At 38.4% G+C, this 26,514-nt stretch overlaps 4 protein-coding genes, 1 long non-coding RNA gene and 1 pseudogene across 5 annotated transcripts; 3 read left to right on the top strand and 3 right to left on the bottom strand.

Annotated features, from left to right (window-relative positions):
- Nucleotides 1–3,415: 3,415 nt before the first annotated feature.
- LOC121780228 (heterogeneous nuclear ribonucleoprotein 1-like) lies at nucleotides 3,416–6,155 on the top strand. Its single transcript, XM_042177765.1, has 6 exons — nucleotides 3,416–3,654; nucleotides 3,743–3,783; nucleotides 4,155–4,318; nucleotides 4,402–4,498; nucleotides 4,596–4,765; nucleotides 5,435–6,155. Exons 1-6 carry the CDS (start codon nucleotides 3,524–3,526, stop codon nucleotides 5,969–5,971), a joined length of 1,140 nt encoding a protein of 379 aa, XP_042033699.1. The 5' UTR covers nucleotides 3,416–3,523; the 3' UTR covers nucleotides 5,972–6,155.
- A 4,502-nt stretch (nucleotides 6,156–10,657) lies between these two features.
- Nucleotides 10,658–12,770, bottom strand: LOC121778685 (putative pentatricopeptide repeat-containing protein At3g01580). Its single transcript, XM_042176078.1, has one exon. The coding sequence runs from the start codon at nucleotides 12,755–12,757 to the stop codon at nucleotides 10,766–10,768; it is 1,992 nt and encodes a 663-aa protein (XP_042032012.1). The 5' UTR covers nucleotides 12,758–12,770; the 3' UTR covers nucleotides 10,658–10,765.
- A 792-nt stretch (nucleotides 12,771–13,562) lies between these two features.
- On the top strand, nucleotides 13,563–16,021 carry LOC121778313 (ribosomal RNA-processing protein 8-like). Its single transcript, XM_042175642.1, has 9 exons — nucleotides 13,563–13,766; nucleotides 13,864–13,925; nucleotides 13,995–14,046; nucleotides 14,786–14,900; nucleotides 14,979–15,073; nucleotides 15,282–15,388; nucleotides 15,468–15,582; nucleotides 15,657–15,701; nucleotides 15,787–16,021. The coding sequence occupies exons 1-9, from the start codon at nucleotides 13,608–13,610 to the stop codon at nucleotides 15,850–15,852; spliced, it is 816 nt and encodes a 271-aa protein (XP_042031576.1). The 5' UTR covers nucleotides 13,563–13,607; the 3' UTR covers nucleotides 15,853–16,021.
- A 542-nt stretch (nucleotides 16,022–16,563) lies between these two features.
- Nucleotides 16,564–20,291, top strand: LOC121778570 (annotated as a pseudogene).
- An 834-nt stretch (nucleotides 20,292–21,125) lies between these two features.
- On the bottom strand, nucleotides 21,126–22,361 carry LOC121779356. Its single transcript, XR_006045791.1, has 2 exons — nucleotides 22,131–22,361; nucleotides 21,126–21,754 (listed from the first exon to the last, which is right to left on the bottom strand). It is a non-coding gene; the product is annotated as an uncharacterized LOC121779356 (long non-coding RNA).
- Nucleotides 22,362–22,855: 494 nt separating this feature from the next.
- LOC121778266 lies at nucleotides 22,856–24,665 on the bottom strand. Its single transcript, XM_042175585.1, has 2 exons — nucleotides 24,171–24,665; nucleotides 22,856–24,097 (listed from the first exon to the last, which is right to left on the bottom strand). The coding sequence occupies exons 1-2, from the start codon at nucleotides 24,540–24,542 to the stop codon at nucleotides 23,936–23,938; spliced, it is 534 nt and encodes a 177-aa protein (XP_042031519.1). The 5' UTR covers nucleotides 24,543–24,665; the 3' UTR covers nucleotides 22,856–23,935.
- Between the last annotated feature and the right edge of the window lie 1,849 nt (nucleotides 24,666–26,514).

Raw genomic sequence — 26,514 nt, forward strand, 5'->3', positions numbered from 1 at the left:
GCATCGCTTATATCTAAGCAGAGACTCCTCCGTCCGACTCGACATCTTGTGGGAATCTCATGATTCGAAGGCCGCCGGTCACCCCGGCGAGAAGAGGACTTTCGCCCGCGTCGCTTCTTCGTTCTATTGGTTGGGAATGCGCGTTGATGTACGCCGTTATGTGGCTGCATGTTCGGTCTGCCAAGCGACAAAGTACATCACAGACAGACCATCGGGCCTGATTCAACCTTTACCTATACCAGATTCGGTTTGGTCCGCTGCATCTATGGACTTCATTGTTGGTCTTCCGCCATCGCATGGATACACCGCCGTTATGGTCGTGGTAGATCGTTTGTCGAAGTATGCACATTTTGGTGCTTTGCCTACGGCTTTTGATGCTCCTAAAGTGGCAAAATTATTTATCAATACAGTTGTCAAATTGCATGGGTTTCCAGAAAAGCTTTTATCTGATCGTGACTCCATCTTCTTGAGCGAGTTTTGGATGGAGCTGCTTACTATGAGTGGTACAAAGCTTCATTTTACTACGGCTTATCACCCCCAAACCGATGGGCAGTCGGAGGTCACTAATCGATCCCTCGAACAATATCTGCGAGCTTTCACTTTCCATCAACCGAAGCGGTGGTTTGAGTTTCTCCCTTGGGCGGAATTAGCAATGAATTGCAGCTACAACGCCAGCATCGGGATGTCGCCATTCAAGGCTTTGTATGGCCGGGATCCCCCGAACATTTTTTGTACACCGACGGGCCCACCTCGGAATACCGCCGTCGCTGATTCATTGGGGGAGCGAACTGCTGTGTTACAGATATTAAAGAAGAACTTAGCTGCTGCACAAGTCCGAATGGTGAGTCAAGCAAACAAGCATAGGAAAGACATGGAATTCAAAGTCGGTGATCAGGTTTTACTCCGTTTACAGCCGCATCGACAAGTTTCCGTGGGACGTCCCTTGTCCGCCAAGCTCAGTCGCCGGTATTATGGTCCTTACGTCGTCTTGGAACGTATAGGTGCCGTCGCTTATCGGTTACAACTGCCGCTGGGTAGCCGCATACATGCCGTCTTTCATGTATCTCTATTGAAGCCCTTCGTTCCCCCACTTTCCGAGGTTGCTTCCAATCAACTGCCTACCGCCTTTCGGAATGGTCATCCTCTTGATACGCCGGTGCGCGCCACGGGTGAACGGGTCGCACTGCAGGACGGCTTACCGCAACGCCAATGGCTGACCCATTGGGCGAGTGATCCATGCAATCCCTCATGGGAGCCTGCGTTGGAGTTGTTAAAGCATTTTCCGTCTCTCACCCTTGAGGCCAAGGCCGATCATATCCAGGGGGGAGTTGATAGGGACCTGGAGAGGTCGCCGCCACGAGCCGTCGACGACCAACCGAACCATGACGTGGACGACGGGGAACGTGAGAAGGAGATAGCTCCGAGCAAGCCAAGGGGACGTGCAGCGAGTACAACCCGCGGAAGGAACGACCGGCCCAAACGTGTGACGTCAAGACCGGCCCGTTTCAAAGATTACATGCCATATTAGAGATAGAGATGGAACTTTAAGCATATACTCTTTTGATTTTATTTCCTTTTGAACGTGGTTTAATTAGGGTAGATTTTGATAAATCTTTTCGGGTTTTCTTCTTGATTCTTTCCCGAATCGTAGAGTCGAATCAAGCAGGGTTGCGATCCTATAAATAATAGGATCCATTAGAGAGTCATTATCTCGAGAATTAAGCAATAAAAAGGCCTTCTTCTCGAAAACCCTATTTTCTCACAAACCCTAGCGCGGCTTGGGTGTTGTTTCATTATTCTTGCTCGTTTCCAACAGGTGCTCGCTGCTCGATAGGCTCTCAAGGCCTATCATCCCGTTAGATAAACCGGTTGATACAAAGGGGTACCTCACGATGAAGTCGGCCGCCTCAAGGACATGCCGACATGCACCAAGTGGATGCTCATATTCGACTCCAAAATGATTTAATTGAAGAGTTGTGGGCGCGGATGACTGCACGTCGTTAGATTTTTTTTAATTAATGTATTTTTTTTAATTTAAATATTATTATTGAATTTTTCCGTATTTGTGTCGTAAATTTAATTCCGTATTTTGTGTGATTGTTAATTATTTGTTTTTTATAATTTTATTTATTGTGACTAACCTATTGTCTGTCCAGTTGTTTGTCCTGATGATGTAGCAGAAGAAGTTTTTAGTGTTGATGATGTGACAGAAAGAGTTTGTGATTAGTCTATGGCTGGCCTATTACCATTAGAAATGCTCTGAGTTAAAGTTAATGGTTGAATCGGAACCAACACAACAGTTCACCCGTTTAAAATGGATTTGTCGATAAAATGTGGAAAATTAATTAAAACAGATTTAAAATAAAATGTAGATGAAATAGATTTGTCGATTCATGATTCAAAAACTGAAATCGTAAATTTACTTGTGGAATGTTTATAGTTCAAATTTATTTTGAATTGGAACCGTGACATCTAGTGGAAGTTGACAATAACTTTTTTTAACCCAAATTCTTTCAACATTACTGACATTTATAATACTCAATAATGCCATTAGTTGTAAACGTGGTTCCACTTTTGAAACTGAAACACTTCAAAGTGGATTGAATTTGAGCTACCATATCAATTTTATTGATTCGCAACTTTTATCAATGGTTTGTCTCAAAATAAAAATGGGGAAAACGAAAAATAATAGAAAATCCGAAACACAAAAAGAAGTTACAATTTTGAACATAACATGGAATCTTTGATTTCTACTACTTCAAAGGAGTATAACTTAAACTATTGCAGCAAGATCTGTCCCTCCGTTGCCAACTGCGCTACGTCCCTGCGGGCGAGTATAACTTAAACCACGAATATACTTGTAGGGGGATTCCAAGCATTACTTGAGATAAAATTGTCGGCGGTGTTCGGTTTCCTAGATAAATTAATTTCAAGATATAATATAGGGTTAAATTGATTATTTTAGTCATAACGGGTTAACTATGACTAATTATTCCATAATTATGCATCTAGGATTGAGTTATCTCATAAACCAAACACACTACATATTTAATCTCGGGATACAATCTTGCAAACCGAACCTCATTCATCAAAGAGGGAATTAATAGACTTACAATTCGTTTTTAAGTATTGAGTGTGAAGTGCAAACAAATTACTATTAGAAATCATACAAGCAATAGTTTATAACATATTTTATATGTAACGAATTGTTTTGAAAATTTACATTTATGTAATTTCTAAATATGTGTATAATACTATCAAATTCCACCTCACTTAACTCACTGATTTTTACTCTAATTTCCTAATTTGAATTCAAAATCAATACCAACCAATCAGAACCGACCAAATCAACAAGCCAAAATCCGACGGCCAAGATTAACCGTGATAGGGTTTACAGATACTGATAAGTTCACAACCGCCGACAAAATCACGAGAGCTTCGTAGACCAATCGGCAACCACAGCCGCATTCCAACCGATAGCGCCACCGTCCACCGCCACAGAATCCATACGCACCCAATTCACATGGAAGACAATCGAAATTTTACAGAATCCGACCCTAGGCCGGATAATCAGGACGACGACGTTCCGAGGACGCCTGAAAACGTCAATTCCGAGAATTCTCATCCGCACACCGGCGATGGAGCTAGCCCTGGGTAGATTAAGTTTACTGTAGCTGTTATACTGTTTTTGCTTTGCTCATTTTGTGAAATGAGCTTCTAATTTTGTGTTTTTGTGATGCAGTAAAATTTTCATCGGAGGTCTTGCTCGAGAAACTACTTCTGGTAATTGCGTTTACACTGTTTCTCAATGTTTTCTTTGTTTGAACCATGGAACTCAGTTAGTTTGAAATTGAAATCACCGTGTGAAGTGAGAGATTTTCGTGTTTGGAAGAGGAAGTTTACTTTGTTTGTTGATTTCCTTTTCGTTTTTATCCCTTAAAATTGGGAAGAGAGAGTTATGTTTATGTTCTTGCTCTTACTTTGTCTTCTTGAATCATAGAAGGAAGCTATTTAGTTATAATCATTGAATTCATTTATTTGGAAGAGGAGTTTTGTTGTGTTTATGGATTTCCTCTTCATTTTTATCCCTTTAAAATTTTTGGGAGCTCTTCGTGTTAATATTCCTGCTCTTATTATATGGATTTATGTTCCAGATCAATTTATCAAGTACTTTGGTAAATATGGGGAGATTACGGATTCGGTCATAATGAAGGATAGGAGCACAGGGCAGCCCCGGGGGTTTGGGTTTGTGACCTACGCTGATTCTTCTGTAGTCGATAGGGTCATCGAGGAAACTCACATTATTAATGGAAAGCAAGTAGGCATACTGATTTTTTGAAAAATGGTAGTGTAATTAGTTTTATGATTACTTGGAGCTCATTTCATGTTAACTTTGTATAGGTGGAGATAAAGAGAACTATACCAAGAGGAGCGAATTCTAAAGATTTCAAGACTAAGAAGATTTTCATAGGTGGCATCCCGACTACTGTGGATGATGGTAATTTGAAATGTTGTTTTTAGAGTTTGTTCTTCTTGGACTGATTGGAGCTTGTAGGTGGAATTGTTAGTGAATGGTGATTTTGTTTGTGTGCCAGATGAATTCAGGGATTTTTTTTCGAATTATGGAGAGGTAAAGGAGCAACAGATTATGAGAGATCATTCTACTGGTCGATCTCGTGGATTTGGATTTATCACATTTGAATCTGATCAGAGTGTGGATGATCTCTTAGCAAAGGGGAACAGACTTGATTTTTCTGGGACTCAAGTAAGTGCCTGAGCTATATTATTGAAGAATTTAATTTTATTTATACCACTATTTTTATTCTTTATCGAGATATGTGAATATTGTTAGTGTCATATTATGCTTACTGGAAAGTGGCAATAATATTTTTTACTGCTATAGTTTCGAGTCAAAGCACAGAGGTTTAGCTGGTGCATTTTGGTTGTTTCTGGATCTATTTTCGTCCAGAAAGAAAGTAATTTTTTTTATCTATTATATCTAGACATCATCATCAGCTCATAATAGATGGACATATCCTCCCTTTTAATCATGAATAGGCTGTCTATAGTGCCAGTTTCTTTCCCTCACCTCCTGATAGAGTAAAGGTAATGAGAACAGAAAGAAACCTAGAAAAATTAATCGAACTGAAAGGAAATCCCAAGACAAGAAGGCACCATTTTCACTTGTTGAGGAACTATAAATAATAAAACCCTAATGATAAACACCGACTCAGATAAACCTACAATTAAGTGACTCCTAGCTGAAACAAATAACGAATAGTTAATCAGTAACTCCACAACTATCATCTTCATAGTGATTCATGCATAGAATATGCTAGCTGTCTTTCTCTATAGAAGAGTGGGAAGTTTTTGAGCTTGGTCTTTTATTATCTTTAACCAACATTGTTTTGATAACTCTTACCATTATATGTAGGTGGAAATCAAGAAGGCGGAACCCAAGAAGACAAGCTTGGCACCACCGCCATCCAGGCGCCCAAGTAATTCTAGAACCCCATTCGGCGGAGGCCACCGGGAAACCTATGGTGGATATGATGGTGGTTATGGGGGTGGTGGTTTCGGTGGCAGTTCTTATAGATCCAGTGGAGGAGTCTATGGAAGTAGAGCCAGCGAGTATGGTGGATATGGTGGGGGACCCGAATTCCATGCCTACGGTAGATATGGCGTTCCTGGTTATGGAGCAGGTTTAAGAATGGAATCTCCCCTAGGATACTCGAGCCATTTTGGGGGTGGTTTTGGCCGAGGGTATGATGTAGGCAGTGAGTATGGGGGGCCAGCGGATCGGTATGCAGGGTATGGTGGTGCTGGGTATGGCGGTGGTTATGATGCTGGCTATGGCGATAGCTATGGAAGCGGGCGTGGAGGTTCTGTTTATGGACACAGAGGAGGATATGGCGCCGGTGGTGGTGGTGGTGGTGGTGGGAGTGGAAGGTACCATCCCTATGGGAGGTAGGTATACAAGTTGTAGGGCTAAACTATCTCCTAGAATGTTTGTATGCTCTTTGGTGGAATGTGAATGTCACTCATCTTCTTGTATTAGCTGGTTTTTCAAGATCTGATTATTTTTATGGGCAAGAAGCAACTCATTCCTATCAGTTTTACTACGTTTTTATATGATAATCTTTCATCTTGGATTACTCTTGTTTTTCATTTGAAACTGTAGTTGTTAGGTTTGTTGTTATGGCTGTTTTTGTCTGTCCTTCACTTGGTAGTTTCTTTATTGATCAATTTTGAGGCTAGAATGAAATCAATCACTTTTTCTTTATATTTCTCAAACTTTATCAATTTTGTTCCTCCACTATCCGTCCAAAACTATTAGGGGATGGAGGTGGTATTTTTTCCTTTTTATTTCTATAAAATCTTCAATCTCACATCATTTTTTTCAATTTTATCAAATTGAAAACTTAATACTCCAATAAAGTCAACAATTAATAAGTGAAGGGTGTTGAGATTTTTATCATTTGAACTGTTTAACCAATTAAATTTGGTCATTATAATTTACTACTAGTATTTTATAATAATATTATGGTTTTAAATAATGTAAAGTAATTTATAAATCACAACCTAAAGTGATTCTCAGAGTAATTCAACAAACAAAAATAAATTCATGCTCAATGGCAACTAAAAAAAGTGAAAAAAGTGAAAAAAGTGAAAAATCTAAACTTCTTCCTCTTATCATTCTATCAATATGCCTCTATCTCTTTAATACCGCATTCTTGGAATGCTTTCCCATCGAAGACGACAAGGATCCGTCCTTGTCATCATCTTGGTCTCTAAAAGCATGAATAACGCGGAGGGCCGGGCTGCAAATCGCGAGTCCCGGCCCGTCCCGCGCGTTGGAGGAGGAGGCGGCACGGCCTGGGCCGGTCCCCGTGCCACGATCCCGGCCTGGGACGGCGTTATTCGGGGGACGGGCCGTATCCGCGAGTCCCGACCCAGCGTTACACGCTCTCGGGCCGGGACGCAAGTCCAATTTATTTATTTATTTTTTTTGATTTTGTGTCTATAAATACGAGCATTCCATTTGTGCATCAATCTTACGTGCATTCCATTTCAATCTATATTATACCCTTTATTTCAGCGTCAATGGATTGGTTCAACAGCGATGAACGTGAGATGGAGGAGTTCGTTAACTTGAACAATTGGTACATACCGGGGTCGCAACTATTGCAGCCACAGCCTGGTCCGGGAGTCGGTAGCAACGTTGATGTAACATCGCCGGTCAACACCGATGAATTCGAGATCAGCGAGATGGAGCCCGCTCAAGAGCGGGGCAAGGAGAAGGTCGGCGAGGAGGATGGGCCGAAGAAGTACGGTCCGCAAGAGACAATGTGGCTTGCGAGGAACTACATCGACGTCGCCGAGGATCCTATCATCGGCAACCAGCAGACCGGCAAGGCTTTCTGGGAGCGGATTTGTCACACCTCAACCCCTCTGACGTATACTCTTATAATAAATAAATCCCTTATCATAAAAGCAATCAATACACGTGTCTAATTCATAGAACATCCATATTATATAAGTTCAAACCAACACTTATCCGATACATATTTCAAAACATTCTATACAGTAGTGGAACCCTCTCATCACTCTATATACTATACATTTATCTACATGCAAAATGATGAGGAGGAGAAGGTTGCCAATATGCGTTAGCCGCCGAACCTGATAACACGTGGAGTTCCTATGACCCATGTCAGTCAAAACTTACTGCTATCTTATTCCTGAAAAATTTAGTGGTTTTAATGAGCCACAACTCAGTGTATATAAATTTCCACCTTTAATCTCACATGATACAAACATCAAACATATTCTTTTATCAATACATATAATCAGAAACAATATATATAACATAATTTAAAAACAAACCATTTCATATTCATATGCATATGCCACTCTATTCAGTTTATTAGTCTGTAACAGTCAAGCCTGGTATCTGCCCGAGATTTCCAATATGATTGACCCGTAGGTCCCATTATGATTTGACCCGAAGGTCCCACTGTGATTTGACCCGAAGGTCCCAATATGTTTGACCCGAAGGTCCCAATATGATTGACCCGAAGGTCCCAATGTGATTTGACCCGAAGGTCCCACTGTGATTTCAGATCCAGGGCAAAACCGTCACAGATCCTCTTTAATCCAATGATTCACATAATCGGTATCATGAACACATCATTTGCACCAATAACATATCCATATCATATTCCATCAAATTATCCAATATATCTAAACAAACATGTCCATTTCAGCAATCAAATATTCATATCATATTCGACCATCAAAATCAAATAATTCATAATCATATCAATTTCACACCATATAATCCAATAATTCACTCTCATTCAACATATAACAATCAATCACATAACACATGTAAAACTAAAAGTGTGATTTATACACACCTGATTATGACATCATAGTCTAACCGAGCCTCATATTCTGTCTCCTAATTCACAACCCTCGGTCCTAATAACTACATGAGCTCCCACTATGTATTTTTTTCTAGATCATATACTCTCCCGACTCCTTCTCCTTCCTTATTTTTTTATCCTATTTCTTCAACTATACTCTCTAGTATAGGAGGTGTCCTCAAAAAGCTTAGTCACTAGGTTTAAATTAGTCCAGCTAATAAAAAAAATAATGCATGCATAGTTCTCCAACTCCCACGTATTATCCCATTTTATACACATATATTTATTAATATACTATGGCGGCCAATGTTTTATCACTAACAATTTTCTTACATTGGCGTACCTCATATGCACGTAAAATATATATAGTAAAAAAAGAAATTATCTATATAATATTAAAGAAGATCACTAAGGTTGCACTAACACATACACACACATACTTATATATGTGCATGTACAATTATATTACTTTTACATAATTTACTAAATGCAATATTATATAGCAACCTACTCAATCTCTATAATTATAATAAAAATATATGTCATGTAATTATAATAAAATATAAAATTATGCAATATGATGTATGATTTGGGTCACGGGTGTCACAGGATTGCTCAGAAGTATAACGCTGGCCGTCCTAAAGGGTCGATCGAGCGTAGCTACGTGAAGCTGCACAAGCATTGGGGCTGGGTCCAGGCGGATATGAGCAAGTGGAACGGAAAGTGGGCCAACGTAGTCCGGATGTGGCCAAGCGGGCACAGCGAGGCGGCCTCGTCGAGAAGGCGTTCGTCGAAGGAGGCGTTCTTCGCTGACGGGAAGAAGGCCTTCAAGTACTTCGACGTTTGGAAGCTCGTCGAGAAGAGCCCGAAGTACACCAGTGGTGCCGAGCCGACGGCAACTGGGGCGGCGAAGAGAACCAAAGTTTCCGCCTCCGGAAACTACTCTTCGAGCGAAGGAGGTCTGACGATCGACCTCAACGTGACGGACGACGACGTCTTCGGCTCCTCTCCTAGCATTCAGAGCCGCCCGATGGGAACAAAAGCGACAAAGAGGAAAGCAAAGGGGAAGGCAACTGCGAGCAACCCTGCCATGGTGCCACCGCCGATCAATCCGTCTCTGGATAAGATGTCCGACACTTTGTCGGAGATGAATATTACATGGCGGATGAGCCAGCTGACGGAGTTGACAGCGAGGGATACAACGAAGATGTCGGACGACGAGCTCGAGTTGCACCGTGAGATGATCGCCTACCTTCGCGCCCAAATGAAGAAGTAGTAGTCGTGGCTCGGGTTTCTAGTAATTTAAATTTGCTCCGTCTAGTAATGTAATGTTAATTTTCTAACGAACAATGCATTTCCCAGTTTCAATTGTTCAACGAATTGCGTTTACGAGTTAAATATGTTGGAGCTGTGAATAGTGTCATTTATTAATTGCGTCCGGAGTTGCGGCCTGCAGGGTTAGAGCAGTCGGGGCCTGGGCCGCAATTGTAGAGGAATGATGACGTGGAGGGGACTTGGGGCCAGAAATGGGGACGGGGTTATTCATGCCCTAAGCAACAACCCCGGCATCGCCCCTTCCCTCAAAATCAACTCTCTATACGTCTCTCTGCACTAATCTCTTTTGATATGCTAGTATCTTGGAATGAGTTCTCATATCTAATCATTAACAATGATGCTTTTATTGAGAGGTCCGACGACTTCTTGTTGTTCTCCTTATATTTTTGTTAAATTAATATTTGTACTTATTTTCTATTCATAAGAAATTCATTGATAACACATGCTAAAAGTGGAATAAAGTAAATGGTTATATAAATCGTGGACAAACTAAAATGGTAAAAGGGCTCTTTAAATAATGGTTGGAAGGAGTAATCAATATGAGACAATTATTCGCAAACACATAGATGGATTATAAATAAAATAAAGGTAAAAACACCAAAAATGTGCATTCATGAAATCAAAATCACAACTAAATATATATATATATATATATATATATATATATGGAAAAAAAATTCAAGAATGACAACATTGATGATCTTTCAACACATATAAAATAAGGGTAGTGATAAAATGCAAACCCATATACTGTATAAACTTCAAACTATGATCTGTACAGTTAAAAAATATTAACATATGACAAAATAGTAGCAACAGAAAATGTCAACACAACATCGACCGTTGACACTATATTGACATTTTCTGTTGCTACTATTTTGTGATCTGTTGACATTTTCTAACGGTCTAGATTATAGTTTAGAGTTTGTACGATATTTAGAGTTTGCACTTGTTACATTCCTACAAAACAATCTAGAAAAAGAAGAAGCTACACTCTACACTTACAAATCAAAGATATGGTTGGATTGTTGACAATATCTATCATTTGCTACAAAACTACACACTTGATCTCCTACTACAACCACGATTCTACCCGACACCTTCTTCATCTTCTTCTTCTTCTTCTTCTTCTTCTCGACCAATCCTCGAACCCGAGCAACTTCTCTCCACTTCTCATCAACGGCATACACATTCGACAACAAAACATAATAACCAGCATCACAACCATCCAACTCAACCAGTTTCCTCCCCGCAATCTCTGCTATCTCGTTGTCCCGATGAACTCTACACGAGCCAAGCAACGCACCCCACACGCTCGGATCACCACCATCCGCCATCCCATTGACGAATCCCATGGCTTTCTCTACCTCCCCCACGCGGCCAAGGAGGTCGACCACTATCCCATAATGCTTCGAGTTTGGTGCTAGTTTGTAGCCATTCACCATCAAATCGAACATCTCAATGCCCTCTCGAACTAAACCAGCATGACTACAAGCCGACAGAATGGAGACGAACGACACCTCATTCGGCCTAACACCCGAATTCTTCACCATCTCATCGAACAAAGCCAACGCCTCCCTTCCTTTCCCATGAATCCCAAATGCTGCTAGCATAGAGCTCCACACAACAACATCTCTATCCTTTACACACCCGAAAATCGAGGTAGCACATTCCAAACTACCGCATTTCGCATAGCATTCCACGAGCGAAGCAGAGACAAACGAATCATCGCCTAACCCACCCTTGATCACAAAACCATGGAAGCACCTCGTCTGCTGAAGAACGCCTAGCTCTGAGCAAGCAGTCAAGATTTTAACCAAGTCATAAGCATCCGGCCGAAAATCACTAGCCAACATAGCGCGTAGAACTCCAATAGACTCCCACGCCCTCTCATTTTCAACACATCCGCGCAGCATTGCTGAGAATGAGACCGCGTCTTTCTCAGGCATTCGTTTGAACACCTCAGCCGCTTCATCTGGGGCAGAGCAGCTCATGTACATAGCAATCAGAGCTGTGGAGACTAAAACATCCGCATCCAATCCGCTTCTTGCAGCAAGTTCGTGTATCCTTTTCCCCTCGTCTAAACTACACGCAGCTTCACACGCTTGCAAAACACTGATCAAAGCAACTGCATTCGCCTCGATTCCTCTAAAGATCATATCTTTGAAAAGAGCAAGCGCTTCTTTCGCACCACCGTGATGAGCATAGCAAGCAATCATCGAACCCCACGAAATCACATCCTTCTCCTCCATTCCCTCAAACAATCTCGATGCATAATTAACCAAACCTGTCTTTCCATACAAATTCAGCAACGCGTTCGACAAAGGTAAGCCGTTTCCCAATCCCATCCTAATCACATAACCATGGACACTCCTCCCCACCTTCAACTCCAACAACTGGACACAAGCAGACACAACACTAACAAGAGCAACCGGATCAATCACAACACCTTCCGCCATCGACATTCGAGAAAAAAACCCCAACGCATCCAAACTCCGCCCGTTGTGCTCAAACCCCGTGACAACCGTGGTCCACAAGACCGTATCCGGCTCAGGATACTCCTCAAACACGCGCAATGACTCATCCATCGCTCCACATTTCGCGTACATGTCTATCAAAGCCGACCCCACAAACAAGTTGCTGCCGATTTGACCATCCTTCTTGGAAAAGCTGTGTATCGCCTTCCCAAAGCCGAGCGCTTTTAGCGCGGCGCACGCCTTGAGAGCTGTGGGAATCGAGTAAAGATCGGGTTTTTCCGATGAGGAGAGGCGGGAAAACAGAGACAGCGCTTCTTTGTACCTTTTGTCTCTGCAGTAGCTTTTGAGGATGCGGTTATTGGCATGCAGAGTCCTGTGGGGAATTTCGTCGAACAAGTTGTGGGCAATTTCATTAGAGATGAATCTTGAATGGAGAGTAGCGGTAAGAAGAGTTTTGTAACGGTTTTTTGAGTGGCGGACTGTGGTTGGATTAAACATCTTCCATTTCTGCAGCATCACTAATTCTATATATCATCTACTTGTATTAGTGAGTTCAATATTTTTATAATGCCACCATATTCCACACTATTTATTATAATCCAAATAAAATCAATTTTCATAAAAATATAGATTTTGATTATTTTTCGCATTTTGAAAAAAATATTACTTGCTTTGGTGAATATTTTGAACACGAATATTAAGAAATTTATTTTAAAGGTAATAAATAAAAATGGTTAAATTAGATGTTTTGTTTTGCGAAAATGACCCAACTAATTTGAAATATAACTCAACTAATTTTGGATGGAGGGAATATTTCAAAATAAAATTATTCTATTCATCCAGTTAATCAATTCATAAGGGTAATGTCTATCTATTAAGTTATTTTTTATTTTATTTTATTTTTTCTCTATCTTTATCGACTTTATGTGTCCCAACTAAAGTGAAATATTTATAATTTGGCATAAAAATTATGAAAGATGTCAGTGGTGAGTGGTGAGTTAATTTGAGAGATAAGAAAGTAGACGTGAGAATAAAAATTATTTGGTAATAAAAAATAAATGAGTTATTCACACTGGGATGTCATGAAAATACGAATCAATTTATTTCGAATACAAAGAGGGTATTTTATTCTCTTCACTTAATTCACTTAACCTCACTTTTAATAAATCTTGTTAAAACAAAAGAAATATCTCAATTAACTTGTGATGACGGGAGTATTAATAATTTTTCAATTAAATATTTTTACAATGAGCCCAAATTGCAAGGCCAATATATATTGGGCCTTAAGCCCAATGATTCCATCTCTTCTACGACTGCTGCATCTTCACGCCGCCAAAACTGAACCAGAATAATTCGTGGGAAAAAAATGACGGAGGAGCAGCGGCGGAGCAAAAAGAGGAAGCGGGGAAACCGCCGCAAAGAATACGCTGCCAAAAATAATGCATCTTCATTCACCGCCACTCCTTCCGGTGTCGCTAATCCGACTAAAAGCAGCTCGAAATCGAAGTCGTCTTTCCTCGACAAGGTGCGAGCTCGTAGTTTCTAGTAATTTTCCGAATTACATGGATTTTGGTTCGATATTGTATGTATAAATTGAATTGAATTATGTCTTGATTGGACAGATGAAAGCTAGATTATCAGGAGGCTATTTCCGCATGATCAATGAGAAGCTTTACACTTGCAGGTTTGATCTGATTCCTGTTTTTTTTTCAATAAAAGTTGAATTTGTTCCTAATTTTTGGGGGTTTCACAGTGGAGATGAGGCACTGGAATATTTTAAAGAGGATCCTTCATTGTTCAATGTGGTGAGCTGTAATTTAGTTTTTCTAACTTGATTTAATTTAATCTATATGTGACAAGCTGCAATGAGAAAACCTAGATTGTTGGAGTGAAGTAAGATTAAGCTGTGTGAATGAGTTCTACTGAGCTTGAATATTTCTATTCCTAATTATTAATTTTCAGAAGTTAATAATTAAACATATGTAGAATTCACAGTTAAAAATGAAACATCTGTAGAATTAGTAGTATTTTTTTGAGGTGTTATTATAATGTTGTCTAATGGTGACTGTATATTGTGAAATAAGGTCTGGATTCATATGATTTATAGAAAGCTATCCACTTTGCTACTTGCTAGCTCGGTTTAAGTGAATACAATTGGCCATAATAGGAGATGCAGTTTAACTTCGCAGCTTAGGATCTGTAAGTTATATTGTTGAACATTTTCCAGTGCACACGAACAACTCTTAACTGGCTTGTGATTTGAGAGCATAGAAATTGCCCGCACAGCTGTATGCGATGGTTTAAGCGTCTAGTAATCTTCTTTTGTGTGTGTGTGTGGAGAGAGAGAGAGGTTGTGTCGCCGTCCAGCACTCCCTTACCAACTACTTTCATCTATGTGAGGATTTCAATGTGATGTCTCAGATTTGACTCATTTGGTTTTACTTTCTGCGCGATCTGTTATGTGTAGCCTATATTCTACCTACGCCTTCCATTTAGTAGTATATTTTATGGAAGCTCATCATGTATAATTACTTGTTTTACCAGTACCATTCTGGATACCAAGCACAAATGTCACTTTGGCCCGAACAACCAAATGATGTCATTATAAAATGGATTAAGGATCGTAGCCCTTCTCTAGTTGTTGCTGATTTTGGTTGTGGTAAGAATCTTCAAATTCTATACAGAATCTTATATTTTGATCTCTGATTTAAAAAGTCTATGTTTTGATCTTATTCAGGGGATGCAAGGCTTGCTAAAAGTGTGAAGAATAAAGTTCACTCCTTTGATCTCGTCTCAAATGATCCTTCCATAATAGCATGTGATATGTCCAACGTACGTACCAAACATTTCCTTGTTTTCTTTCTTCCACGTTTATGTAAGTAGAAGGAAAAGAACTAAAAATAATCATCCTCCAATTTCGTGCATCAGCCAAAATGTCCGAAGCTTAAGTATTATGTAGAATCACTGTATTTTGAAATATGGTTTATTTGGATGATATCTACATTTGCTATTGCTGAAAAGCATCTACTTTGATTTTCAGACACCGCTCGCCTCATCCTCTGTTGATATTGCTGTGTTTTGCCTCTCACTCATGGGGACAAACTTCCCTAGTTACATTCAGGAAGCAAATCGGGTTCTAAAGCCTCAGTACGCATTCGATTTCATCTTCCTTTTTCTGCGCATTATACATCCATTTCATAATACAACTTTTATTTTCCATGTGCAGAGGGTGGCTTTTAATAGCTGAGGTGAAAAGCAGACTCGATCCAACCACTGGAGGAGCAGACCCGAATGATTTCGTGAAAGCCATATGCGAACTAGGATTCACCTCCAAATCCAAGGTTGTCGCACTTTCTACTTTCGCATTATATAAGACTCTCACAGCCATTGCTCAAAGTTATCTTCTTATGTGCAGGACCTCTCAAACAAAATGTTTATACTGTTTCACTTTCAAAAAAAGGTTTGTTTCTGTCACCTTCCTCTGTCCCTAAATAGTTTGATTACAGATAGTGGAATCACATTCTTCTGTTTTTTTACCTCTGCAGGAAAAACAAAAACCTAGGGATATCAACTGGCCCGAGTTAAAGCCTTGTTTGTACAAGCGCCGTTGAGTAGCTTTATGAAGCCCGGCCAGGTGAAATTTTCTGTCACGCGTTGATGCGGTTCTAATTATTGAAATCTTATTCGTATAGAAGATTGAGTTGTATCTTGTAGCATATTACTATCTCATGACATTTCCCAAGTGTTGAAATTCTATTAGAAAGGCATGTTTTCTATTAACTTTATGCGGTTTATGCCGATCTTCATGAAATAGATATAGATTCTAGACCATCTATTTTGTGATCCAATGATTTATATAGAACATAAAAAAGAAACTATAAAAAATCATCAAGAAAAGCACTAGACAAATACAAGAAAGTAAAAATAAAGTCTAATATGCAATCTCATTCAGTAACAACTATGAGTTGAAAGAGAATTTACAAGCTACAAACTCAAATACTGTATATTGCAAAGCACTAATTGGACAAGTATACAACTACTAAAAGAAAGGAAGGTCCCAAGTAGTGTGGGAAATGAGAAATCGATTGAGAATGCTTAGTGTAGTTTATGTTCGAAAACCTTATGCAAAGACGTATCTCGAAGAGAAATTGTGAATTGTTTAAGTTGTAGTATATAGTTTTTTTTATTTTGTATTTTTTCAATTATGTAATTTTTTTTATTTCAATTTATAGTCTTTTAAATTTTTTTGAAGTTTATATTTTTTATTATTGACAAAATAAATCAATGAATTGATGCAATTATAAATTATAAGTATCAAATAAGAAAAAAAATAATTAAGAAATGAAAAATTGGAAATATGAATTGCGCATTACATGAAATAAGAAATAATTAAAACTTAAGAATGATAAAAGTGAAATACTCCTAATAAATAATTAAAAATAAATATGAAATCATAAATAATACTAGTAGTGATCCATAATATTGTGGGTTATGGACTTATGGTTATTTAATATAAGTATAAATATACATTATTACACATTATAGTACTTAGATAAGAAAAAATTAAAATAAAAAAATAATTGAAAAAATTGTAGGAAATAATAAAAAATAAAGAAAAGTGAATAGTTAGTGTAAATGAAGTGGTCATGTGTTGTGGGTCTTAAGTTGTTAAATTGTGTGACATGTTATTTAATCAACTAGTCTGATTCCGTAGAAATAATTTGGATAGTAACTTACATCCAATTATGCTAATTAACATTAATCATAATAATTAATTGTGTTAATCACCATCAACACTAATCTTTTAAGCAATGAAAAGAGATATTTTACCTGTTTCAGTTGAGTTGTGCAATGAAAAGGGATAAGATCACACAACAAAGTAAACTGAACCTTGGATCAAGTCTCCCCACTTCACCTTCAATTATTTGTACTTGCAATTGTTTTCCTTTCCAACATCTTTTCCTCTGTTTTCTCTTGCCTATTGAGCTTCTGTTCTCATTCCTGATGAAGGATTCGCGTATGGTGCTTGAGGGAGTGATAAAGTTTCGATCTTGGAGATGTTTGAATAAATGACTAAATGAGTTTGCTCATCTGAAGAGAGAGAGAGAGAGAGAGAGAGAGAGAGAGAGAGAGAGAGAGAGAGAGATGGGATCTGGGAATGGGTATTATGAAGGAATGACAGAGTTTAGTTTGGACCCAAAATGGTTGGTGGATCCGAAGCTTCTATTGGTTGGTCCGAAGATTGGAGAAGGCGCCCACGCCAAAGTCTACGAGGGAAAGTGAGTTGACTCTTAGATTTCTTGCCCTCTTTGTTTTTATTTGATTTCATTATCTCTCTCTTGGAAAATCAAGATTCATAGTTGTGAACTGTGATTGCTCACTCTCTTTTAGATACAAGAACAAGATTGTTGCTATCAAAATTGTGCATAGAGGAGAGACGCCGGAGGAGATTGCGAAGAGGGAGGGGAGATTCGATAGAGAAGTTGCAATGCTGTCCAAAGTCATGCACAAGAACTTGGTTAAGGTTGTGTTTTTACCCCTCTTTAGTAGTCTCTGTCTTTGACTTGTGTAGGTTGTTAGGAATCCGTGTCGTTGTCTAATTATATAGATCTAGTTCGTTGTGAATATTGCGTGTTGAGCACTACGGTCGGAGAACTTAATTGTTTCGCTATTTGTTTTCCGTGAATGGTTGACATTCTGTAGTTTAATACACTGCTTTAGATGTCCGCGTGCATGCCAATCTGATGCTGGAACAATTCCCGGTACACAGTTCAATCAGAGAAAGCTAGGAAATATTTGGTGAATATACGTATTATTGTGTCCGACAAAAAGAATGTTCTTACGTTCTACACATTTTAAATTGTTGATGTTTCATACTCCCTCCGTCCCACTAAATGTGAAGCATTTGCTTTTCGGCACAAGATTTTATGTATTATTGTTTTGTGAGTTAATAAGTGGAGAAAGTTATGAAAATAATGTTCTTACATTCTACACATTTTAAATCGTTGATCTTTCATGTGTGTGTGTGTGTGTGTGAGTGTCTATGTAGTTGTTGTAGTGATAATGTTGGAGTTTTCCTTAGCGTGGCTCATTGGCGTCGCTTTTTCTTGCAGTTCATTGGAGCTTGTAAGGAGCCGGTTATGGTCGTAGTAACCGAGCTTATGCTTGGCGGGACATTGAGGAAGTATTTGCTGAACCTACGGCCTCGGTGTCTGGATACGCGGGTTGCCATTGGTTTCGCCCTCGACATAGCTCGCGCAATGGAATGCTTGCATTCTCACGGAATCATACACCGCGACTTGAAGCCCGGTAATGATAATAATTCAGTACCTTTCCGTGAGTTACAAGACTTATTATGCTGAAATCCGAATTCAGATCCTTTGCCTCATATATTCCAACGAAAAAACTGATGTCTGCTCTGTTGCTGCCATGCTTTTCAAATTGCATAACTTTAATCTTGGAACACATGTTTGGTTACTTTTGGGTTACCATTTTGTTTGTTGATTTCACTCAAGTCTCGTGTTGCTAATTGCCTAATTCGTCTATAGTCTGCACTGTTCTATCGAATGTGAAGATTCTTGCTAATGACGAGAGGCCATTTAGCTGTTTTTTACCGAAACCTTGCACATTCAATACTCGTACTACAGCCAAAAGACTATCCTATCAGGAGAGAGAGCTCGTTTTATTTAGTGGACCAACATATTGATTCATCTTGGTTTTGGTTTTCCCGCAGAGAACTTGCTCTTGACAGAGGACCACAAAACCATCAAACTTGCAGATTTTGGGTTGGCACGAGAAGAGTCATTGACAGAGATGATGACTGCTGAGACTGGAACATATCGCTGGATGGCGCCAGAGGTAGTCTACCCGATGTCTTTCCGTCTTCTGGTTTTCCATCTCTTAAACGCATTTGCTGAAAGTATCACTCGTTGCTTTCGTGTTGTTTGTGTTTTAGCTTTATAGTACAGTGACGCTTAGACGGGGAAAAGAAACACTATAACCACAAGGTTGACGCGTATAGTTTCGCCATCGTGCTGTGGGAGCTCATACTTAACAAACTACCATTCGAAGGCATGTCGAACCTGCAAGCCGCCTACGCAGCTGCTTTCAAGGTAACTCTAATGTCCCACTTTGGTTGTGAATGGCAACTGGTGATCGAACGAGCTCTCTCTCCTAACAGGCTAGTCTTTTTAGGATGAGTTTTCCTATTTGGTCTGGTATTTTTTTTCATGAATGATATGATTGTTCTTGATAACGAACATAACTATGATTGATTCGTATGTTAACGCGTTACATACCGCACGACTGAACACATGCTTCTCCTTATCAGAACACAAGGCCGAGCGCGGAGGATCTCCCACATGATTTGGCCTTAACCGTGACTTCATGTTGGAAGGAGGACCCGAACGACCGGCCCAACTTCACTCAGATAACACACATGCTGCTGCATTATCTGTCCACGATCTCACCTCCCGAGTGCACCATCCCGCTGCGGATCTTCGCCTCCGAGAACGCTGTCTTCCACCCAGAGTCTCCGGGCACAAGCTCGTTGATGGCCAAGAGAGACGACAACTGCGACACCCCAAAAACGCACGCGCAAAACAAGCCAAGAGGGTTTTTCTTCTGCTTTAATCAGTGCTACTGAAAGGTAAAATTCAAGCAGGACGGAAACCTTGATATGCTGCAGGAGACGGAGAAGGAGACGGGGATCGAGTGTGACTGTCTGTGAGTGTACATTGTGGAGTTTGGGGTTGCTGTGATGTATTGTAGGTGTAAAATAAGGTGCATCCAAAGGCCTTTCGACTCCATTGCTATGGTAGAAGAAAGTACACATTCTTGATGTAGTAATTGTAAGGGCATCAATAGCCCAAGACGATCACTTCACTTGCACTATTCATAGGTGAGATACATACTTTTCTCTTCGTCACTTAACATCGACGCTATAGTTTCGTCATCACCGCTGTTACTTAATGGATGGACGATTGGTACTAGTATTTCTTAGTGTAATTTATGAATATCAATAAAATAATACTTTCAGTCTGTCATTAAATATTAAGTGAGATACTTTGCATCATTGCTCTTATTAAATGGAAGGACAATTGATATTTAAAATTGTCACATCTTATCAATAAACTACTCCCTCCATTCCATGAAAGATATCTCACTTTTTTTTAGTTTATTTCATTATAGATATCACATTTTCTTTTTTGGAAAACGGTTTTTCTCATATTAATATAAAAATGTAAAGAATAAGAGTCACATTTAATGTAGGGACGAACTTTAAGAAATGTAAAGAATAAATAGTTGGAAAAGTTAGTTGAATATTTGGTCCACTTTTTTGTATTGATTTTATAATATAATGTGAGGAAAGTGAATTAGTAGAATGTGAAATCTACTTACCATTTATGATAAACAGGAATGATATGCTACATACCTTATGTGAGCTCTTTATGTGATCACCACTCTCGTTTGACGTATGTTTAATGTTGTTCATTTCGATTTACATGTTTAGTTTGATTCTAATACATTTAAAAATGTTATTGAAATTTTTTATTTCACAAAATTCATAAAAATCAAAACTCGATTTGCTCATTTTCTCCATAAATTCGAATATATTAATAAACGAGCAAATAGAGCTTTGATTTTTATGATTTTTGTGAAATTAAAAACTTCAATAACATTTTTAATGTATTAGAATCAAACTAAATATATAAATCGAAATGAACAACATTAAACATACGTCAAACGAGAGTGGTGCTCACATAAGGTATGTAGCATATCATTCCTCTTATGATAAAAGTAAAATATTATTGTGGGATAGACCGAAATGACAAAACATGGAATGGAGGAAATAACACGCAAGAATAATCTAACGACACACGAATTCGATGAAACCAATTTTCTTAAACACTAAAAATAATAATAAAATGATGATTTCACGCCTTATCTCTAATGTGGTCACCTTTTCAACTTTACATTTATTTACAAATTTAAAAATAATAAAAAATATAAAATGATGATTTAATCTCTTATCGCTTATAGCACTAGCAATGGGAGCCGATCACAAGGAGATAGCACTAGCAATGAGGGCCGATCGCAAGGGGGCCTATCTCTCATCCCTTTCGGCTTCGCCCCATGCCCGATCAATCGCCCCAGCCGATGGTATATAGGCTTCGCATCGGCCCTGCGATGGACTTCCATTGCGGAGGCTTAGTATCTTAAAACTTGGTCATAAAAATCATTTACTTATGTGGACATTATGTGGCATAAGTGGTGTGACATGTACATATAGAAAAAGACAAAACATTCCACCTCATCACTCTCTTTTTCTATTGGTCTCCAATTCTCTCTATATTTATATAGAAACTAGCCAAATTTTTTTCTAAAAAAGTTAACAATGGTTCATCATAGAATATATGACGGAGAAACTTTTTTGCCAACTAAGCTGCGATTCATTGTTACCCTAGCCACCTATATCCATCCATCTCTTCTCCCTTCTGCTGTGTTGTGCATCTGCCTTCATCATTTTGCCGGAATCGTCCAACGTGGGAAATCGACAACAAAAGTGTGACTTATACGACCAAGTTTTAAATTTGTAAGAAAATTCAGAAATCAACCAAAATTCGTGTTATTAGCGATCAATTACCCTTTTCTAAATACATATACACATACTACAAATAGTTAAATGCCAACCATATTAAAGAATTTCTCTAAAATAAACTAAATACTAAGATCAAACCTATTGTTTCTCCAGGAAATCCCCAAAATAAGCAATTCATCAATCCAAGAACTCATATTCCAAACTAAGATTAAATTTCAGCATTTCTAATCATTGAAACAAAATCAAATCAGCAATTGAAAGGGGATTGAATGAGTGAAAGCATCATACCTCATCACAATCATCACTTTTTTTGGAAGCTTTCTCTCTCTCAATGTTCACACAGCTTTCCTTTCTCTCTCTAACCCCTCTTCCTCTCCAATTACACATCAAATAAAAAATCGAGATCACATAATCGAAGAAACTATTAAAAAGGGCTGATTTTTAATTTCTTTCAAGATTCAATTTTGTGTAATTTTTTTTCTCAAATTAGTCTCTTTCTCTCTCATGAGGGTTGTTGCAGTCTTTTCAGAGAGGGATAGAGATAATAAAACAAATGTGCAGAGGAAAATCTTTCAACTTCGTATGTTTACTCAAAAACGAGAATTACGTATGGTGGAATATTCGTAATTATTCCATACTGATAATAGAAAGGTACGAGGATAAACATGCGGATGATCGCATCGTACGTTGTTCTTTCAATTTTCCACTTTTGTCCTAAACGGATTCATCCTTTTTTTGCAATAAGTTTATCAAAAATGAAATCTATTGTGTAGTAGAAAATATATTTGCAATTAATTGATGTTTAGCAACATATTATCTCACGTGGGAAATGATATACTCACACCTTACGTGAGTTCCTTATATGAGCACCAACTTTTGTTTTATATATTTAGCCAACGGGTTCATAAATATATTAACAATGCCAAAAATGAGTTTTGGGCATTTTGGCTAAAATGAAATGTGAATGTGTAGCCCAAAAACATTAGAACTTTATGCTAGAATTAGAAAGAGAGTCCACAAATTGAAAGTTTTAATAGATTGAATAGATATCCATAATGATACACAAATTAATTGGACATGTAGCTGGTCATAAAGACCATATCTTCACCATTAGAAACACACAACACAAATAAGCTGATCACATCACACAACACCCCAACATGAACAACAAATTTCTCCAAAGAAATCACAACAAGATTGGATAATTGCTTGCTAGTTTCATCTTACAAATTTTACATCTAGCCACCATTATCTAGAAACAAACATACAAGCTTCATATGAACACCCTAATCCTCCACCGTGCCACCTTATCCGGTCCAAGAAATGCCATCATATTCTTCTTGCTCAAAGACCATCAACCACATCACAAGGTGGCACACGAGTTTCGTATGAACACCCTAATCCTCCACCGGACCACCACCACAACCACGCCACCCTATTTGGCTCGAGAGATGTCAAGAAATGGCAAGAACCAGAAATGCCATCCATCATTTTTCACATCCTTCTAGCTCTAAGACCAACTACATCAACAAGGTGGCAGAGGAGCTTCGTGTGAACACTCTAATCCTCCTCCACGGGACCACCACCACCACCACGACGCCACCATATCCAGATCCAAAGACATCAAGAAATGCCAAGAACCAGAACTCATCCATCATTTTCACATCCTTCTTGCTCAAAGATCAACTACATCAACAAGCCTGCCACCACGGATCCTAGTTTATACAGCTACGAAGCAAGAACTCAGCCAGACCACCACCGCCACCACCGCCACCCTATCCAGATCCAGAGATCAAGATATGCCAAGAACCCGAAATCCCATCCATCATTTTCACATCCTTCTTGCTCAAACATCAACTACATCAATGAGCCCGGCACCATAAAACCTAGTTTATACAGCTAAGAAGCAACTCTACAACTCAACCGATTCAAAACAAATCCCATTGCCCTACCACTCAATTTACACAAGATTACAAGTTGAACATCTCCAGCCATTGTACATTTTCCCCTGATTTCTACTTTTTCGTGATTTCTATCAGAAATTAATCAAATTATTCCACTTACCTATCGCTAACAGATGTGAATTACTCAATTCATCCATCACCTAATGCTTTCATGAGCTCTTCCGGCGACGGATCCCAAATCGGTAGGTCTATTAGCTTCTGCTTGAATCTCCCCTCCTGTGCACTGCACAGCCCTTCAGCTACATCGCACAAATTCGATAAATCCGTAATTATAGCCTCCTGTGCTTCAACCTGCAATTCCAAACGCACAAAAATTAACCTAATTTCAAAATTAGAAGCTTCCAGAAACCAATTGTGGAGCTACCTGAGCGAGAAGGTCACCGACGAGTCTCCGTCGAGATGAATCCGCCGCCGAAATCTCGCCGGAGCTAGAAGCCCCATCAGAAGAAGTCGTGGGAAGCTCCATCGACTGTTTCGTAGCATTCTGCTCCATTGCAGTCAACGTGTTCGACAAAAGTTCCCAGCGGCTGATCTCTTCCAGGTACCTCTCTTTCAACTTCAGCAAGGCCCTCTTCCGCCGCTCGAGGCGGTGCTTCCGCTCCGCCGCCGGATCCGGCGGCGGAGGAGCTGCGGCGGCGGGTTCGAGGCGGGGGCGCTTCTTGCGCTTGTAGACGAAGCCGTCGTCGTTTATGAGCTCCCATTCGTCGGGATTGTCGTGGGCAGCTTCGCTCGCCATAGCTGCAAGCGGAAATTTTCGGTTGAAGTATTCAATTTCCAACGAAAATTTCAAAAAGGTTGAAGATATTTGAGCGGTAAACCTTGAAAATTTTTGTTTTTTTCGTGGAAGCTTAAAGTATCAGATATTCTCATTTTCGCCCCTCAAAAATAGGAATTTGTTGTTTTGGGGCTAAATTTAATGCTCTTTTCTTGTTTATTTTTATATGAGGTTGTGTTGTCGTGAAATTAATAGTAATGTGATTAAATTTAAAATAAATGTTATGACTAAATTTAGTATTTTTTGCCAAAAATATATTTACATTTGATGCAGTGAAGAAAAAGGTTCCCATGGTGTTTATATACTTATTTCGTCTAGGGCTGTCAAGTTGTGTGGGTTGGGTCGTTATCATGCCAACCCATTATCGACCCAACCCAATCGTGTCCCAACCCAACCCGAAATCATCGGGTTCTTATCGTGTCCCAACCCAACGGGTTCGTGTCGGGTTCGTACGTGTTATCATGTACCAAAAAAATGTCAACTCTCTGTTAATGATAATAAGTTAGCTTGACACGACACGATAACTACTAAAACATAGTGTTATTATACGATTTAAACATGATATTACACGATAAAATAAAAAATCACCAAATTAAAATAATTATTTTCTTAATCAAAATAATAAAATTAAAGTATAGTAATATTAAATCTATATAATATAATTAAAAAATTAAAAAAATAATTTTTAATAAGATCTAAGCATAATATTTTCTTAAAACTCATAAAAAAAATAATTAATATTTTTTAATTAATAAAATTAAAGTATAGTATTTTTTTAATTAATTAAATTTAAAGTATAATATTTTTTAATTAATTAAAATTAAAGTATGATATTTTTAATCAACAAAAATAACTAAAAATTAAAGTTTAATAATTTTTTAATTAATAAAAAATATTTTTCTTCTTAACGTATAACCCAAACCCGACCCGACCCAACCCGTTATCTTCGTGTTCTTATTGGGTCGACCCTATAAGGACCCAAATTCTGAACGTGCGTGTTCGTGTAGTGTCCTTATTGGGTTAATTTTGTGCGGGTCCGTATCGTGTTATTGTGTCGTATTAAAAATTATCAGCCCTAATTTCGTCCACGAAAATTAATCATCCTATATTTTTTTGTTTTTGGTCCGTCAACCAAAATTAACCTCTATTTATATTTTAAAATCTTTTTTCACAATTTTTTACTACTTTCATATACTCCATCTACTTATTTAAATTTATATGGATTACAGAAATCAACTTTTCATACTTTAATCACTTTTTATCTTTCTCTTTCATGTGTACGAAATGTGCATTAAAACATGTGTCGTCTACTCTAAATATTAGATTTTGTCACATTTTCATGAATCGACGGGTATCATTTATCTAAAGTATATAATTGATTATTGTTTATTCTTCCATTCATAAATATTAGATTTTGTCATATCAATGTAGCTTTTTATATGAAAATGTCTCAATCTTTAGTAATTATAAAAATGCACTCGACGTTTCAATTTGACTTAGAAATATTCTGCCAAAATAAGTACTTCAATGTCTCATTCAAGCTCAGAGGCAATTTGGTCCGAAATGGTAACGGTTCGAACCTTCAACTTATTTGTACGACACACATTTATTATCATTAAAAAAAACAAAAATTGCAATAGACTTAACCAAATATCAGTTCAGGCCTAATACTAATCCAGCCTAAACTTTTATGGCCCAAGGCCCACTCATCAATGGACAATTTGGATAGTCCCAAACTTGGGCAGTTCTTTAACTTGGGCCACAAAGTTTTTCATTTTGCAAAATGCAATTTTGTTAAAAAAAACTGCTTAATTGTTCAACTTCTATTTAATTCTATTGACTCCAATATTACAAAACACATGTATATTTGTATACAGTTGTTTGTTTAGGCATTGAAATTTGGACATTCTACCACGTATTGAATAGATTTATA

Source organism: Salvia splendens, chromosome 19 (assembly GCF_004379255.2).
Source record: "Salvia splendens isolate huo1 chromosome 19, SspV2, whole genome shotgun sequence".
Lineage (NCBI taxonomy): Eukaryota > Viridiplantae > Streptophyta > Magnoliopsida > Lamiales > Lamiaceae > Salvia > Salvia splendens.

Coding starts and splice junctions, on each gene's coding strand:
- LOC121778685 (XM_042176078.1), bottom strand. CDS start 12,757: ATGCTGCAGAAATGGAAGATGTTTAATCCAACCACAGTCCGCCACTCA.
- LOC121778266 (XM_042175585.1), bottom strand. CDS start 24,542: ATGGCGAGCGAAGCTGCCCACGACAATCCCGACGAATGGGAGCTCATA. Junction 24,098..24,170: donor TCGGTGACCTTCTCGCTCAG/GTAGCTCCACAA, acceptor TTGGAATTGCAG/GTTGAAGCACAGGAGGCTAT.
- LOC121780228 (XM_042177765.1), top strand. CDS start 3,524: ATGGAAGACAATCGAAATTTTACAGAATCCGACCCTAGGCCGGATAAT. Junction 3,784..4,154: donor TGCTCGAGAAACTACTTCTG/GTAATTGCGTTT, acceptor TTTATGTTCCAG/ATCAATTTATCAAGTACTTT. Junction 4,319..4,401: donor ACATTATTAATGGAAAGCAA/GTAGGCATACTG, acceptor AACTTTGTATAG/GTGGAGATAAAGAGAACTAT.
- LOC121778313 (XM_042175642.1), top strand. CDS start 13,608: ATGACGGAGGAGCAGCGGCGGAGCAAAAAGAGGAAGCGGGGAAACCGC. Junction 14,047..14,785: donor ATCCTTCATTGTTCAATGTG/GTGAGCTGTAAT, acceptor TTGTTTTACCAG/TACCATTCTGGATACCAAGC. Junction 15,583..15,656: donor GATTCACCTCCAAATCCAAG/GTTGTCGCACTT, acceptor TCTTATGTGCAG/GACCTCTCAAACAAAATGTT.